This window comes from Limulus polyphemus, unplaced genomic scaffold (assembly GCF_000517525.1).
Source record: "Limulus polyphemus unplaced genomic scaffold, Limulus_polyphemus-2.1.2 Scaffold889, whole genome shotgun sequence".
Lineage (NCBI taxonomy): Eukaryota > Metazoa > Arthropoda > Merostomata > Xiphosura > Limulidae > Limulus > Limulus polyphemus.
Window position 1 is genome coordinate 358,095 of NW_013666499.1, and position 19,120 is coordinate 377,214.

Genomic DNA, 19,120 nt, shown 5'->3' on the forward strand with positions numbered 1-19,120 from the left:
ACTAACGAACGGAGACGTAACACAGTATTCGAGTGTAGGACATTCTAATCTGTATGAATATATTGACACCAATGAGTTATATTTTGTGTTTTTTATAGTTTCATATGTCTGTCAGTCTCACCTCCCCCTCCCCCCACAACTTTATTATTTATTTGGTAAGTCTAGTGACTGTAGTGGTCAAACACTTGTTATTCCTTGTCTCCACTGTAGTTCCTTTCTTTACATATTATATCGCCGATTCGATAAATTTCCCCAAAAGTAACTTGATTATAAGATTGCAGTTACGTTCGTCCGATTATAACTAACTAGCAAATTTGATTATAAATGTGTTTGTTTTCAGTAAGTGGTCTGCTGCGAAACTTCTAAACGGTAATGTATATACGTCTGTCGTATATTTGTATGTGTGTGTTAGTATCAATAATCATCATCTGGGTTCAGAATTTTTGTATCATTTTTGCAAATTAGATTTATGTTTATCTCTTGACTATTTGTTATGCAATAAGCCGGTAGGTAGCTTCTACAGTGTTCTAGTAACATACCATATAATGTCCTGGCTTATTGCCACAGCATGAAATGCATAAAATTTTAAATATAGTATTACATTAGACATGAAAATTAGGAATACGAGCTTAATAGATGCAAGTAAAAAAAATTTAGTAACGGTCAGAATAAAGATGCGAATAAAAAAACGTACGAAAATGAGCATGCAGATGATTAAAAAAATTGTAAAATATAATGCTTTTTTTTGTAATTAGACGTTCTGAACAAAATGGAAAAGTAAATGCCCTTCGCAACAGAGCGTAGAAATTTCTCAAAACAGTGAAATTAAGAGCAGATTTTATAATAGCTGTTGTATGTAAGCCAGCCCTATTGTGTCTCAAATTGCAGAGCAGTGTAAATCATGTTGAGATTACATAATGCATTTGACATCACTAGGTGGCGCATTTGTTGATGTACACAACGTTGCTGTATACTAGAAATAGGATTGTGTATTGAGCCATTAGATACCAGTGTTTGCTTACTCTGTATCATACAGCTGTGTTTTCAAACGGTGTAAAGGAAGCGATGGTTCGTATAAGTGAAATACCAGATAATGTAGTAAATACGAGAACGACTGATGAAGACAACTTTGAAACAATTAGTGTATGGTGGCTATTAGAAGTATTGGCCGTGCTGTTTTTAGCAGGTTTTCTGTGGATAATTTTGGAAAGTCGCTTCGAAATTCGTGTCTAGCTTCTAAAATAATAATGTACGCAAAGTTGTCGACTACTTGCTGTACAAACGGTTTATTAGGTTTCTGACTACGTATATGCTTATCAAATATTTTTTTATGGGAGACCAAATTTGTTATGAAGCTGCATAAGTTTCCACAAAATGTGCAACGTGTTTGAAATAGCTTTCGTGTAAATCGCGAAAGGAACAAAAAAGTGCAAGTTTTATTTATTTTTTACGAAAAGAAAATATTAGACACGACTACCGATCAATAGCCACGCATGTCTGCCAGCCTTCTTAGACTCCACCAATACAGGTTGCTGAGATTAGGATGAAACGTGCTGACTGCAAATTACTCTAGAAGAAAGAAGTTAGTCTTCAAAACATGAAGAAGAAGAAACGTAGACTGAATAAGACTCAGCTTAGACAGGTAAGTTTCCGTAGAATAAGTCAAATCGTTTAGCAATTAGCCAATAAAGTAGAAGAAAAAAAACAGCCGGTAGTGAAATTAAAATTACCACTAGCTTTTTTTCAAAACGAACCCAATTCTTAAATTTCTCATTTTCGAGTTATAGCGTGACACACATCGGCATTCGGACACTTCGACTGAAACAGTACTCCACGCAGCTTTGAGATTATTGTCTGGAATATTCTGGTAGTTTTAACGAATGCCTGGGAGTATTAGTGACTTTTTTCTCTAGTCTAGTGGAATTCTGCTTATAGAACAGCCACTGAGCTGCCTATTAATTACACTTGCATGAAAGCTGACATAAACTCAATTGTTAAAGAAGGAAAAATACACAAGTAACCATGACTTCCAAACTTTGTGAAATTAGTCCCATTCCTTGCTTGATTTATATTTTCAATTTTTCTCCAAGAAATATTTTAAATATTCTTTTAACTTTTTAATTGAAAAGAAACGTTGACAAGTCCGTAGAGAACGTTTTATGTGAAGTACAACGTGATATTTCTAAATATATATATATTTCGCTTGGTTTGTATAGTGTTGATACTGTTACGCCTTGCATAATGTCCTGTCACACCACAGAGCTTCTGTACAACTGTATAATTTCTTTCCGAAGAAACTTTAGCGATACAAGTCCTTTCTTAAATAAAACTGGTTTATTCTTTCTAAATATAACTTTGCAATACACTTAATTTCCACAGTCGCGCTATAACAAATGCTATAATCCACAACGAACGTCTCATGTGCTCGCTCAACAATTAGTCTTTCTCTGTCCGCAGTTCAATTACACATTGTTGCCGTCACTTCTTGGAGGCTTATATACAAGAATACCGCATATCTAGTAACCTCTCGAGATTTCATGAACGTTCTAGAAGCGCATGACGTGTTACTAGCGTCACGTGACCTCCGCTGTCGTAACAATACGTTTTCCTTCTTTATAAAGACAAGTCATTAAGCCTGGTGCTGAAGTTCACTATGATAAGATATTATAGTAACATACAGAGCACATATCATAGTACTGAAGTTCCCAGTGATCTGATATGACAATAACATACAAAACACGAAATGTGATATTGCTCTAAATTATGTTTTAACACAGCTTGTATAGAAAATACATTGTGGCCTAATTTGAAATTACCCTCACGAAATGGACACTTGTAAAAACTTTTGAATATGTAGAGACTTAACTTTTAACAATTTAAAACTCCATATCCCATGGAAAACTCGGCCTTCTCAAAATTTGAAGATGCAAGGTAGTACGTAAGGAAAAGGCAAGGCATGGTGGAAGAACTAGCGTTTAGTGCATCCATATTGCTCTGTGTCACATGAAAGTGCTCAATAAAGTTTCCTGGATTGGTGCTAGTTTCAATAACATTTAGTTTTTCTAACCTTACATGTGATATCTTTCTTTTGTGGTTGTAATACATGTTCAGTGCAGTTTATTACTTGACTTTTGAGGCAGAGGCAATTTGTAGATTGTTGGAACCGTTTTTGGTGGTGAATCAGCCCAGGTGAACTTCAGGCCTGGAATAGTGTACATGGTGCAAGGGAGAAACCTTCTTCAGGGTTAGCCTAGGAGATGCATATCCATCGAATTTACAAAATAGTAGCTCCTCATTTCTGAGAGGTATTCGTATTTCTCACGACCATACATTGAGTCTGTTAATGGAGGGATTGAAAATGGGAAAAAGTTGGATAAAATCCAACTCAAAAATCCTTGCACTGAAGATAACTTTAGCTTGTTTCTGCATTGCATAATGCATTCTATTCAATGATAATTAACTCACAGAAGAAAAAGCAAAGTTTTATACAAAAATTGGGATCACTTTTATCCCAATTAAATGAGCAATCTAGTAAAAGCACAAGTCTGAAACTTTGAACAATAATTATCCAAGCAAGTGTAGCTTGGTTTCTAGACAGAAAGCATGTTACATGTATTGTTACATCAATACAGCAGAGGGTGGCAACATACTAAACAGAGCTACTCTGACTTTCACAGATGCTGGCACTAGATGGTTTCACTGCAAAATTGCAGCCTCGTGCTTCATAGGCCATGCTGGCTGACAACTTCTACAGCAGGTTTATCCCTAAAATACTAATGTTAGATTCTAGGTCAAAGAAAGAGAGAGAGAATGTGCAATAGCAAGATGAAGCTGTGATTCTCCACTTACCTTGAGCTTATCTCCACTATAACAAAGTACTGACAGGTAGAGTGGCTTCACTTGGAGTACATAATATATCAAACGAAGAAGGTTTTTGTCGGAAGTTCAGAGAAGTCAAACCTGACACTGGAGAAACTGTATTTCAGTTTGTGGCACATCTGCAATGATAGTTCATAAGGTGGACTGACATGGCCAAGTGTGAAAATAGTTTTGAAGGACTGGCAGATCTACTAATATGTGAACAATTCATGATGATGTGCTTCACGAACATGTCACTGTTCCTAAAAGAGAGAGCACCAAAAGACGTGTACAAGATGATCAAACTGTCAAAACAATACATGGAAGCCCATGGAGAGAGTATAACTGGCGAGTCCAAGAATAAGCAATCAAAGTCGAAAGCAGGGGTGGTTGACCAGAAGGAGGATACCACCAAAAGTGACAGGAAGTCAACAGACAAAAGGAAGAAGAGATGCTATGCTATTTAGAAAATGGGGCACCTTGCAGGTGAATGCAAGTCTCTCACCAACAAAAAATGACAGAAATCTCAACATAAAGCAGCTGAAGCTATCTATAAAGATGGTGCTGGCAAGAAACAAGAAAAGAACGACTGTGACTATGAATGCTGTTGCCTGAAAAACAGAATAGAGACAATTTGTCAGATTCACCACAAAAAGGAAGATTAAACAGTGCACAACTGATGGTCAGCTGTAGTTAGTGAATGGGTCAACAGTGCTAGTGGTGATTGGAGCATGTGAAAAACATCGAGAGGTGCCAAGAAACCACAACTTGCCAGTAGGTGAAGGCTATGTCAGGGACAAGAAAGTGAAATCCTACAAAACACTGGGTGTAGCAGTGCAACAGCGAGAATCAGTACAGTATATGATGACAGATGACAGAAAAGGTACATCTGTGTGTGCTGATTGATTGGACAATGAGAAAATTTCCCATATCAAAAATATAAGTGGACATCCTGAATGTAGGTCCATAGGAACTGAAGGCACAAAAGATAGACTCTTTATTGCAGAAACTTTATGACAGAAAAGGTACATCTGTGTGTGCTGATTGATTGGACAATGAGAAAATTTCCCATATCAAAAATATAAGTGGACATCCTGAATGTAGGTCCATAGGAACTGAAGGCACAAAAGATATACTCTTTATTGCAGAAACTTTGAGACAGTGCCCAAGCTAAAATCGAGCACAAGTCAAAGGAGGAAGGGAGTTACAGAATAGAGGATTGGGGGACATGCTATGCCAGATCTATCAAGGCAGTTGTGCTGGGGAAGTTAAACAGAGCATAGCACCAACAGAATACTGGACTTAAGTGATGAAGTTGCTAACAAGTCGATTGAGGGAGGACACCTAGGAGTGAAGAAGATGGCAGACAGAAATCACCCACCAGCAACTTCCATTGAACGGGGGTCATATGGGAGGCATCTCACCTAGTGACACCTTGGCTACCTTTCCTCAAGGTACTGTTCTTTGTCAGATATCACAAAGAACCTAGTCATATCTCCTAGTGGTCTGATCAAGTCCACAGCCACTCTGCTAAATGGCTCTTCTATGAGAGGCATCTCACCTAGTGGCACTTTGGCTACCTTTCCTCAAGGTACTGTTCTTTGTCAGATATCACAAAGAACCTAGTCATATCTCCGAGAAGAGCCATTTAGCAGAGTGGTTGTGGACTTGATCAGACCACTAGCATCTGTACCTGACAAGAGCAACTGGTGTGTACTGACAGTAGTCAACTATGTGAGCCTTTATCCAGAAGTCATATCACTACCAAAGATAGAGACAGTGAGAGTAGTAGAAGCCCTCCTGGAAGTATACTGCCAGTTTAGCTCAGAATTGATTCAATAGGTATTCAGACTCATCAGCACTAAGTAGCTTTTTACCACCCCACACAACCTCAGGTGTAATGGACTTTGTGTGTGGGTAAATGGAGTGTTAAAGAGCATGCTGAAGAAGATGTGCCAGGAGAGACCACATGACTGGGACGGGTACCTCTAGTCAGTACTATTTCCTTTCTGAGAAGTCCCACAAGTGAGTACAGGATTTTCACCCTTTGAGTTATTGTATGTACAAATATCTCAACATCAGTGAAGAACTGACTGGTAAGCAGAAGAAAGAGCTAGAAGATCTACTGTGCCAGTACACAAATGTCTTCACAAATAGAACAGGCAAGACAGACCTTGTGCAACACAAGATCGAACCATGTCAAGGTAAAGCCCTACCAGATGCCCTATGCAATGAGAGACATGATGAAGCAAGATGACTAGGTAATGGTGGAAGCTGTAATCACTGAACCTTCGAATCAGCCTACTGCTCACTGTCAACAAACCTAGACAGGGACAAGTTATTTTCTAAGATCGACCCCAGTAGAGGTTATTGGCAGATCCCTATGGAGACAGGATCTGAAGAGAGGACAGCCTTTGTGACACCAGGTGGATACGACCAGTTCAAGAGGATGCCCTTTGGGTTAGTCAACTCAGCAATAACATTCAACCACATGATGAGTAAGATGTTGCACAGAACCATCAACATTGAGCATCATGTGAACAACATTCTAACCCACACAGCTATATGTGAAGACCACCTGAAAAAACTCAGAGAGCTGTTTGTGTGAGTGAGGGCAGCAGGTCTGACCATCTAAGTGTTATATTGGCTATTCTGTGCTGGACTTTGTTGGACACGAGATGGGCAAATAACATACAGCCATGGAAGAGAAGCTAACCCACATACAAGATGCACCAGCTCTGATGACCAAGCATCAAGTCAGATATTTCCTGATGTCAGTGGGATACTATAAGTAGTTCATCACAAAGTATGCTGAAGTCTCTGCATCACTGACTGACCTGACCAAGAATGGCCAACCCAACAAGGTGAAGTTGGAAAAACTAAAGCTGATGGCATTCCAGAAGTTGAAGGACATGTTAGGAAATTCGCCAATCCTTAGAATGCCAGATTTCAACAAACCGTTCAATGTTCAGACTGATGCATCAGACATCAGAATTGGAGCAGTACTTATGCAAGAGCATGTAGACAGATTGTTTCCTGTAATGTATGTCAGTAAAAAGCTGTTCAGTAGTGAGAAAACTACTCTGGGATTGAATGACAGTGTTTGTCCATTATATTTGCCATCTGGAAATTCTAAAAATTCTAGAGGTGTAAAATCGACATTGCGAGGAGCAAGAGGTGTGTGTTGCTTATCACAGGTTTGTTTATGTAACTCTGTACGAATCATATGTTGTGTAGTTTAATTGTTGTGAATTGGTGCTTGTTGTATTATTACACCATGTTACTAGAACCTTTTAAGTTTTCTTGTTGTTTTAATTGAATATTATTGCATTACAATATCTCGTAGTGTATGGAACATTCTGGGCCTTGGTCAGGCTATAGATATGTGTTCAAAATGTAGTTCGAGTTAGTTATATAGATCTAGACTGCATGATTGTGAGTTTAGCCATAAAGAGCGTATAGTGGCGATTTTTTAAAGTGAACTTGTCACAGATTGTATTGTAATAACAGAGTAGAGATGAGTAACTTGTCTCGTCAATTCTGTTCTAAAGCAATTGAACCAGCCTGTGTGGACTTTGATGAAAAAGAGACAATTATTTAAAGCTATGGATACAACTGTGATAACCAACAGTGTAACGAGCATTTTTATATATGTTTGACTCTCGTTTGTGTCCATATGTTGCGTCACTTTGTTAACTTTATGTGTCTACCTGTTACAACACTCAGCATAAAAGATTGACCAAAATAATTTGAACTCGCTCATGTAAAGTTCTTTAGGAACCGCAGAAGTGAAATTGATGGGATAAACTGCAATATTAATGCTATATTTGTTTACATGGTTTGTGAATCATATGTTATTGCATGGATTCACGAACAATTCAGTGCATAAATCAATTAGAGAAGCATTGGTAATTCTTGGGTTAACACTTAATTTGACATTACCTTCAGTAACACTTGGTTATACTCAGTTCAGTTTAAGGCCATCAAAAAATACAACTGAAATACATTACACGAATTTTCCAACATAAACGCCATATAGTAAAAGAAACATTTAACCAAAACGCAATAGTTCTGTGTCTTAAAACCATTCAGAGGTTTATGATAGCCTTTAAACTTACTTAAACTTGGGTCAAACATTACAGTCCAACTTAGAACAAACTGTAGGTCTCTAGCTACACTGGTGAAATCTTTAAAAAACTGTAGATCACTATATACCTTTGTGAGATCTATAAACATTAATAGATCTCTATCTAGATTGGTGACCCCTATAAAAAAAATGTAGATTTCTAGGTACACTAGTAAGATTTATTAAATAATATAGTTATATAACTATACTGGTGAGACCTCTAACAAACGTAAACTGGGTCAACTTGCGAGATATATAAAAAAGCTGTAGGTATCTAGTTAGACTGGTGAAATCGTTAAAAACTGTAGATTTCTAGATACACTAGTGAGGTCTATAAAAAAGAGTAGATCCTTATTAAGATTTCTGACATCTACGAAATACTGTAGATTTCTAGGTACGCTGGTAAGATCTATGAAATAATATAGTTATCTACTAGACTGTTGAGATCTATAAAAAACAAAAAACATTGATCTTTAGATACAGTGGTGAGATTTTCAAAAAATGTAGATCTCTAGGTGCACTGGTAAGATCTATAAAACTGTAGATTTCTAAATGTACTCTTGAGATCTGTGAAGAATTGTTGATCTTTAGCTAGACTGGTGAGATATGTAATAAAAACTGTCAATCTCTAGGAACACTGGCAGAATATATAGAAGACTCTAAACCTCTAACTAGGTTGTTGAGATTTATAAAAAAAAACTAAATCTTTAGGTAGATGGGTGAGTTATTTTAAAAAACTGTAGATCTCATGGTACATTATAAAGATCTATACAAAAACTGTAGATCTCTTGGTACACTGGTAAGGTCTATACAAAAACGTATATATCTAAATACATAGATGCAGATCATGTAGGTCTGTAGGTACACTGGTAAGATTTATAAAAAAAAAGTGTAGCTCCATAACTAGATTGATAAGGCCTATAAATAACTTTAAATTGTCAGGTAAACTGGCATGATCTATAAATATTGTAGATCTCCAGCTAGACTAATGGGATTTATAAAAAAAAGCACAACAACTACAAATCTGTAGCTAGACTGGTGAAATATTTAGACAAACTGTGGATCTCTAAGATACACTGGTGAGATCTTTAAAAAATTATAGATCTATAGGTACACTGGTGAGATCTTTAAAAAATTATAGATCTATAGGTACACTGGTGAGATATATAAAAATTATAGAGCTCTAGGTACACTGGTGAGATATATAAAAATTATAGATCTATAGGTACACTGGTGAGATATATAAAAATTATAGATCTATAGGTACACTGGTGAGATATATAAAAAATTATAGATCTATAGGTACACTGGTGAGATATATAAAAATTATAGATCTCTAGGTATATTGATGAGATATGTAAAAAAAAGTGTAGATCTCTATCTGGACTGTTAAGATTCATAAAAAACCATTAATCTTTTGGTAGACTGATGACATGTTTAAAAACTGTAGATCTGTAGGTTCACTGGTAAGATCTTGAAAATAATGTAGGTTTCTAGCTAGGCTGATGAGGTCAATAAAATGTATAGTTCTCTAGCTACACTGTTGAGATCTTTAAAACAAACTGTAGATTTCTAGCTACACTGGTGAGATGTGTAAGAAACTGTATATCTCTAGGTGCACTGGCAAGATCTATAAAAAAAAAAAGTATAAATCTCTAGGTAGGCTGGTGAGATTTATAGAAAAACTGTAGATTGCTAGGTCCACTGCCAAGATTGATAAAACACTGTTAATCTTTAGCTGAATGGGTAAAGTCTATTAAAAAAACATAAATTTCTATGTAGACAAGTGAGGTTTATTAAAAACTGTAGAATGCTATGTACAAGATGTATAAAAGATCTCTAGCTAGACAGGTGAAATCTTTAAAAAAGTGTAAATCTCGAACTATATATCTGAGATCTGTAAAAGTTAGAGCTCTAGTAGATTGGTGAAAGTTATGAAAAATAATGCAAGTACCATCTATGAAAAAAATACAGATATCAACCTTGACTGACCAGACCTATAAAAATTGTAGATCTGCAACTACATTTATGAGTTTTAAGATATTTTAGTTAGTCATATGGGATTAAGTTGAAAACACAGTCCTAGTTAAATTATTAAGATCCAGATCAAGTATGTAAAATTTACATTTTTTAGTTCTGACACATTAGAAAATGTTCGTTTATAAAACATATATTATTAACTGTGATTTAGTAAAAAAATAACATTAATTAGTTATTGTGAATTGGTTAATCATTTTCAACACAATTTAATAACATAGTATGTTAAATGTATAATTTTCATTGCAATAATGTAATCTGTTATGGCTACCTACTATTTTTTAGAAAGGTAGGTATTTTGTTATGGGATAGAATAGGTTCAGAAGTTTCAGTGAAATAATTTGACTAATTATTTCTGATTAGGTTACTTTTAATATATCTACATTGTTATGAAGCATGCTGTACCTGTTGTGGCATGAACACTTTTCTTTACTTTATTTGCAAAGTTAATGTTTTGCTTTAAAGATTTGTACTTTTCTATGCATGCATAATGAAGGTTTTTTGATTGATTATGTTCTTTATTGGAAATACTCACAAGTAAGGATTTAATATAAGCTAGAACTAATTTTTATGTTTCACATTTAAGTTAGGCTAAGATAAATTCCTTGGATAGTTTTTTGCATGTTCATTAAGAATTACAAATATTTAATTGAGGATTCTAAAGCTCATAATCAATTATTCCAGCAAAGAATGTAGTTATATATTTTTATTGAAAAGAAAATCAAGTATAGACAAAGAAAATTTTAAACCAGTCGTGTTAAATAGATAAAAAATTGTACTTACAATGGGTTTTGAAACTGAAATATTGTATTAATAATTCTATTTCTAATTTTAGTTATTTATATTCTTAGTAGAAAGCACATGTTTTGGAATAATTAGAAAATTGAGCAGCAATGGGACAAGTCATAGCGATTGTTAAGTTTCTTTATTTTACTCAACTTACATAGAAGTCTGAAATTATAATGTGAACTAAATTTATTTGTAATTAATTATTTTATATTACTTTCCAGCAGGAAATATTCAACGATATTAAAGATACTATACAATTACAAACTTAGACGTACAAAAAGCACCGACTAGAGTAGAGAGCTTGACTCTGATTGTGTTGTGTTTAAACAAATTACAAAATAAACAAATTATATTGTGTGAATCCCACATTATCTTATTCATCAGAAAATTTTATATGAATTAGGTTGTACAGTGTCAAAATTAAGTTACCTACCAGAACAACCTAATACAAATTTGGCTCTGAAGGTTTAACTATATTTATTATGAAATCATAATGTGGATTAAATTGTTGATTATAAAATTTAATTTATTTATTAATAATCATTTATTTATATCAAAATGTGTAGATTTAACACAAGTTTTTCTACCTAGTTTGAATCATGGGATAGATGGTCGACATTAAATTATTCCTCAGGATATCCTGACATGTATGAGCATGGAATATTAAGTTTCCATGTTTCTGTGATTATAGGGTAATAAGTATATCACCTATGTTCTGATATTTCGTGAGAACAGCTCACTGTTATTGAATAAATATACTGAATGGTCTGCTTTTCCACAGTGCAAAGCCACTTTCGATTCTCTGATTTCCTTCCTCTGTCTTGCATGTGTCAGCTTTTGGTGTTCTCGCCTGTACCTTGTGTTCTATAATGCCCCGGTATACACCTCTGGTAAGCCGTTGTCTTCCTCTTGCTTATTTACATTTTATTTGATCGTATTTTAATAGCACTTTTAAGGTTTGTGGGAATGATTATCTCAGCTTTAATTTTAATTAATTTGTTTTTCTTGTTGTTGTTGTTTTTATGTTGTGTTTAAAATGTAATGTATAAATAATCATTTATCTAGTGAAGTAAATGATTAGCGTGGTAATTTTAGTGATCCCCAAACCTATACTTTTTTAAATACAAGCATTGCGAAAAACTATTATTTTACTTTAATTCTACTCAATGTGATGGTTAATCTCGTATAATAAAGTGCAATTGAGTGAAAAATCAAACCATTATATTTGATATTGTGAATAGCTTTACCATGGAAATGTTTTAACAATTAAAAACTAACATTTCAGCCCATAAAAGCGGGCCATCTTCAAACAATATTCAAACTGTAATTTTCTTCATCATTTGACTTTCAGTTTCACTGCTTTCAGCTTTTTACGAACCTGTTATTAAGCAGTTTCCAAAAGTTTCCATTTGATACTTCACTTTATTGTGTTTTATTATACCCAGAGCTAATTACATTAAAGTGAACAGTACATTTAGATGTGTTTTTATGGTATTTTATCTTTTATCCACTTAATACAGTGCAAGTTATGGTTTCCTATTCATATTTACAATTTTAATTTTGACATGAATAGATGATTTTGTGACACCATACTCATAAGTGAGCTTGTATCACAAGGCAAAAGTCATTGTTATTGAAGGCATTGTTCTGGGCTAAAATATATGTTATGTATGGTGAATGACGTTTAAAAGTTATAAAAAGTAAACTGCTCTTTATTGATAAAATTGTAAGACTTTCAAATTTGAGCATAGTGTCAAGTTTGATAAAGTGACAAGTGTGTAACGATAATGATGTTGTAAATTGGATAAAATGTTTTAGTTAGAAATGCTCATTGATATGATAACACTGGTATGAATTATGATAATCAGTTCCACGAAGACAAAAAACGGTGGGAATTTGGCATCAATGCAGAACAATAAGTGTTAGTTTGGGTTATTTACAGCTTTATTAACAAACCATATTATGATGATACTATAATTCATGTATACTACGCAAAGTAATGATTTTATGGAAGTAAACAATGTATACAGTGTACATCAGTAATGAATGTGAATTTTGAGAACAATGACTGTATTAAACAATGTAGAATGATTGTAACAGTGGATACCCTGTTAAGTATACAATGTTAATATTAGTGTAATATTTTACAGCAATAAATTAATCACAAGACTGCATCAATAATGATAGTGTCAAGTTTGATAACAATATTTTAGTTAAAAATGTGCTTCAATAATGATGGTGTGAACATTTATACCTTAGATGTAAACGTATATAGATAATACTAAAGTTGATATCAATAGTTTAAATACAGGTGTATATCGATAACGATGCTGTGATTTTTGATGAAAGTGGAAACTGTGTAAAATGTAATTTACATGAACATGGGTAATGTGACTTTTACAAAGTATACAATGATAATTCTGTATGTGCTGTTACTCAGTAATGAATACACACATACCTCTCTCGCATGGAATTTTTCAACTTAACTTTTCTAACTGAATACCAGTAAGCAATAACAGTAATAAATAACTATAATAAATAAACTAATTTCGAATTGTAATGCCATATTGAATATGTCCTTTTTGTATAAGCAACTGTTTTTTTCAAATTAAAAATACATTAATGGTCAAATGTTCCTCTCAAAATGGATCAAGGTTTATGGGTTTATTTAAATCTCGTCATTTTGTGAACCAATAATTTATGGTTGGCTTGGAAATTATAATATTTGTTTTGCATTATTTTTATTAATAAAGATTGTTTGTTTTAATCTAATCTTGGGATTTTTCTATGACAAAGGGTTCTGGGGATTCCACTTACAGTCAACCCTCTTCTGATTTGTCCCTTGATGAAGAACGTGAAGTTCTTCGAAGAGAGACTGAGAGACAGGCCCTAGCACAACTCGAGAAAGCCAAGGTTTGTAACTAAATAATAATAAATAAATTTATTTTCTTAGATTCATAATCATCTTCTTGCTTGACTGGTATGGTTGTTCAGTTTCACATTCATAACCAACCACCCTTTTTAAAATAATGAGGTAGGTCATAATGTCCTCTTTCCTTCACTGATTTGATAGGCCATGCGGCAAAGTTATATACAGACAGTTTGTTTGTGTCAATTCAGACAAACATTCCAAAAATGCGATCTGAAATACATTGTTCTCTATAGAAATTATAGCAACAACTTATTATACATTATAACAACTAAACTTTTATATTTCTACTTATATAGATAAAACTTTGTTTTTACAGTCTAAACCCGTAGCGTTTGCAGTTCGTACAAACCTCACTTACGATGGCACCCTAGACGATGACTCTCCCGTTCACGGCTGCGCAGTGTCGTTTGGTGTCAAGGAATTTTTACACATTAAAGAGGTGAAATATCGAACGTTTGCTATCAAGATATCTTGTTGTGTTCCGAATATAGCTGGTTTTGATTACCACCTCACATAAGTTGATTCAATGGTTGTATAGTGTACACGTGAAACGCTAGTGAGTGTAAAGTAAAATTTGTACATGTTGTTCTGCGTTCGTTATACATTGATAAATATGGCAGATACTATAGCTTCATAAGTGACTTTCCGAATATCGACATTCGTATCAGTAATTTATATTGTTATCTTCATATTTTAGTTTTTGCTTGAGTTACTAACAAACTATTGAGACTAAGGTAGAATATTTTTTCTGCATCGACAAAAGCTTTCAGTTGGTCACTTTTAATCACGTGTCTTTATGCATTTAAAATACAATGGTTCTATTTATTTTTCAGATTAAACACTAACAGTAAAATAAAAGTGAACTATAGAACAAGAACTTTAGAAGTGGAAATATGAAATGTAATTTCACTAGACGCGTATAACAAAAAACATATTGCAACGTTTAAAAAGTTACTCCAATATATAATGTAATATATTAGTAAACATTGTAAAATATCCGTTTATCTCAGTGTAGAGTTTTAAAAGTCTATTTTCAATTTTTTAGTTTAATCGTATCAGTGAATAGTTCAATAACTGCAACAACACTTCCGTCGGCGAAGTGTTGTTGTAGCCCTATGTTCCACTAGGAACGACGGGAACTAAGAAGAAGAAGAATAGTTCAATATATATACATTTCCATAACTCACATAACGTCAACCAAAAACCAAATGCTGGAAGATGTATATCTGATGGTTAAATATCGAGAGAGCACACGTTCAATGTAAAAACCGAATTCGTGTTCAAAATTAAAACTTCCATTTGGACCTTTTTAATAGCTTTGGATCTGTTTTCTGCTTCACTGACTTTGTTAAAAAATGGTAAATAACATAAAGATAATGCAAACCTTATTATTCCCTAAAAACATCAGATAATAAGCCCAAACTTTATTTGAAACTCAGTATGTAATACAGCTGTGAACATTGTGTGGGTATGGTTTGTTAAGCTTAATGTTTTCGTTCATCGTATGTTAGATTTATAACAACATAGTGTTTGAGGGCATGATATGTTATTTTTAAAGCAGTTTGGATATAATGTCGCTTAATGTGCGTATGTTATGATGTATTATTCTGAATACTACGTAATATGTATGGACATAGTGTATTATTCTGAATACTACGTAATGTGTATGGACATATGTATTGTTCTGAATACTTCGTCATATGTATGGACGTGATGTATTATTCTGAATACTACGTAATGTGTATGGACATATGTATGGACGTGATGTATTATTCTGAATATTACCTAATGTGTTTGGATATGGTATAATATTCTGAATACTGCGTATTGTGTATGGACGTAGTGTTTTATTCTGAATGTTACCCAGTATATGTGTACACGGTGTATTACCATGAATAATGCCAAATATGTGAATAGACATAGTGTATCAACTTAAATACTATGGAATGTTCGTGTGTGGACATGACGTATCGTCTTGAATACTACTAGAATATGTGTGTGGACATGACGTATCGTCTTGAATACTACTAGAATGTGTGTGTGGACATGACGTATCGTCTTGAATACTACTAGAATGTGTGTGTGGACATGACGTATCGTCTTGAATACTACTAGAATGTGTGTGTGTGTGAGTGTACATGATGTATAACCATGAATATTACCTAACGTTTCTTAACCTAACTTATTGTACTGATTTATAAGAGTGTTGTTTCGGCCCATTCCACTAAAATATGAAGCCTGATCTCTCTTCAGAAGTACAACAATGATTGGTGGATAGGCCGTCTGGTGAAAGAAGGTTGCGACATTGGCTTCATCCCAAGCCCTGTCAAGCTAGAAAATGTTAAGCTTCAGCAATCTCAGTCTCGTGCCGGTAAACTCCAGCTCAGGTATCAGCACATGAAGGAAAATAAAACTTCATATACGTATATTTCGTAAATTAGGTGATATTGTATTGTTCTCAGGTCAAAATTATATATTGTGCAATATATATAATTAAACTTTGAGATAACCTACAATTTCATTAAAAGTTTGTTACATGTGGCGTTACCTATATTTCTGTAGACTTACTATATTTGATAACTTAATATAGACTTATTAACTTTTACAAGGAAATGCAGAAAGCTCTGGGAAGTAGAATTTCGTAAAAATCTCAAAAGTAAGTGTACAGTATTTTCTGCATTTTCTAACTTTGATCATGAGTAGCTCCTCCTGCCTGTTGATTTTGTGAGAAGCTAATTCATAAATATATTATGGTTATTTTTAACAAAATCTAAATTTTCGGAAAACCATCATCTTGTATTGTAATGCTTCTGAAAATCCAAGTTAATACAAAGAGGTAATCCCACTTTTGTAAGAACTGTTTACATGTGCTAATGCGGTGGCGAGCCTTGATGCTACGAGCGACTTTTCTAATACATATTTATGTAGTTTACAGCACATTCTCGACTTATTGTCAGAACAGCGCCACATTGAACAGAATTGCGATGGGAGAATTATGTCTTAACCATTCCCGAGAGAAAATATTTGTATAACGAAATTGTTAAACGATGTAGAATCAAAGGACATAATATTTCAAAGAAGCGAACCTTTCATGTATTCCAAGGAAGCGGAATAACCCGCAGAGTAATACATTTAGGAGAGCATCAAAATCACACCCCGGATCACTACAGAACGTTTAGAGCTCTGAAACCACACCACAAGTTAATCTGGAGCATATAGGACAGCAACAAGCTCCGAAAATGCACCTCAACTTAACCCAAAACTTTTAGGACAAAAAAAGAACTTTGAAACCACACCGCTAGTCCAACGTTTAGGACAGCAACGAGCTCTGAAACCACACCCCAAGTAAGTTCGGAACGTTTAGGAAAACAAAGAGCTCTGAAAATATACCCCATGTCAATCTGGAACGTTTTGGACAGCAATGAACTCCGAAACCACACCCCAAGCTAATGCGGAAGGTTTAAAACAGCAAGAACTTTGAAATCACACCCTAAGTCAATCCAGATAGATAAAGATAGCAATGACCTTCCAAATTACACCCCAACTCATTCCAGAACATTCAGAGCAACACCAAGTTAATCTGGAGCAGGACCTCATTCTGTAAATGTTACGCAATTGTCATGAAACTGGACATATCCCCTGGCAACGTTAACAAGATAATAAACAAGATTTTGTTGTTAAAGAATGCTCACAAGCTAAAACTTCATAAGCTTTCAGAATCACTTTAAAATCAACAGTTGCTTTTGTGAGAAAAATAATCGAAGAAACTGATCACATTCGAATATATTCCTGTTACCCCCCACCCCTCTTTTTCTTGTTCCCAAGAAACAGTTTCGATGATTTTTTTTTCTTTAATCTGCTTAAACATGCAGTGGAGAGCCAGTGGAAAGTTATAAAATGTATTGTCTAAGATGAACCTCGTCATTTTTTGCAGAAGCTCATTAAAATGAAAACTTTAGTGTTAGGCAATAGTGCGTAATTATGGTTATCACAATGAGTAAGGCAGCACGTTCTGGTTAAGTACTATTAATACTCTATAATGGTTCTAGTCAACGTGTCACAGTACGTGCAGTACACGTTTATGTTTGAACTGTAGGTAGTACTTTACAATAAGTTCAAAAGATAACTGGTACAGCCTACAGCTATATTCATTACTTAAAACAGCCTATATTCTGTACAATTTATCATAATCAGTACACTCTATATGTAGGGATGGCCAAGGTACATGCTAAAAAATCAACAATGACAGAGAGTTTTACTTTAAAAGGTGATTGCCACTCACTTTCATTTGTTTCTTTACACTGCAAAGCCCAAAAAACAAGGCAAGAAACCATCGCTATGATACCAAACCAGAAAGTGACCAACCCACCAAATTGTTCATCTTCTTCTTGTTTCAATCGAGATAATTCTACAACTACCTTATCACTAATATCAGTTTAAACCTAAATCTACTCTGTGTTTCTGAGCAGTGCACGATGTCATCGCTTAGTTGTAATAACTGGTAGTCATTTAATAAAAATCATAATTCTAATGTAAACAATGTTATCATTACCCCTTGAAGTTAGAAGAGTGAAACAGGAATTACTAGCCAATGTAAAGTAAAAGAGACGTACAGAAAAAGAATAATAGAAAAAAACAGTAAATGGGCATTTCGTTTCGTACATTTGGTAATATGGAAAACACGAAACATAGTACTATACAACTTATCAGCAGTCAAACATATACACAACCCAGTTAATATTAGGGTGAAACATATAGAATTATACTAAACAATATATTTTTTATTGAGTAAGTTTAGTGATGGTAGGCCTACTCTGAGTACTAACTTAGAAACAAAGTTCTGCCAAAGCGAGCTTTATTTCATTAAAAATAGCTTTGTGTTATTTTTAAGGTGCTGATTGAATACGGAATAACATGCTTTCATACATTGACTTTCTGAATCAAAAAGTTTTTTGCTGAAGAAGTAAATACATTGTTCATATCATATTCTAAATGACTATTCCAACTTTTGAAACCTTTTTTTTATGTTTTTTCTAGTAACAAAACGGGTTCTGCTTCTAATCTTGGAGGATTAGTAAATGATGTATTGTCCAGTAAACCATCTGGGTCTAGAGGATCCACTCCTCCCACACCAGGTAAATTCAGGATTTTGACAATCCAATATTTTACAAGATTTCAATCTCTCACCATTCATGTATCCAGTGAGTTCAATATCTCCTAATACATTCTTTACACTGTAACAAGTTCAGAATTTAACTGATCCACATTTACAAATCACATAAGTTCAGGATGTAGAGAATCCACACTCTATACACTAGATAATTTTCAAGGTATTGTTACGACAGCGAAAGTCACGTGACCCTGGTAACACGTCAAGA

The 19,120-nt window shown here is 34.2% G+C and overlaps 1 protein-coding gene across 4 annotated transcripts in view; it reads left to right on the forward strand.

The window, feature by feature from the left end:
* The window catches only part of LOC106461056 (voltage-dependent L-type calcium channel subunit beta-1-like), a 99,698-nt gene that overhangs the window by 54,890 nt on the left and 25,688 nt on the right, over positions 1-19,120 (forward strand). Inside the window, exons 1-6 of one of the 4 annotated variants that reach the window (XM_022387895.1) lie at positions 1,047-1,642; positions 11,592-11,700; positions 13,607-13,723; positions 14,059-14,181; positions 15,996-16,129; positions 18,780-18,877. In XM_022387895.1, coding sequence (XP_022243603.1) covers positions 11,680-11,700; positions 13,607-13,723; positions 14,059-14,181; positions 15,996-16,129; positions 18,780-18,877 — 493 coding nt within the window. In that variant the 5' untranslated portion in view covers positions 1,047-1,642; positions 11,592-11,679. Of the gene's footprint in view, positions 1-1,046; positions 1,643-11,591; positions 11,701-13,606; positions 13,724-14,058; positions 14,182-15,995; positions 16,130-18,779; positions 18,878-19,120 lie in introns of those variants that run through there. The other 3 variants (XM_013920843.2, XM_022387894.1, XM_013920841.2) reach the window with 3 other exon arrangements.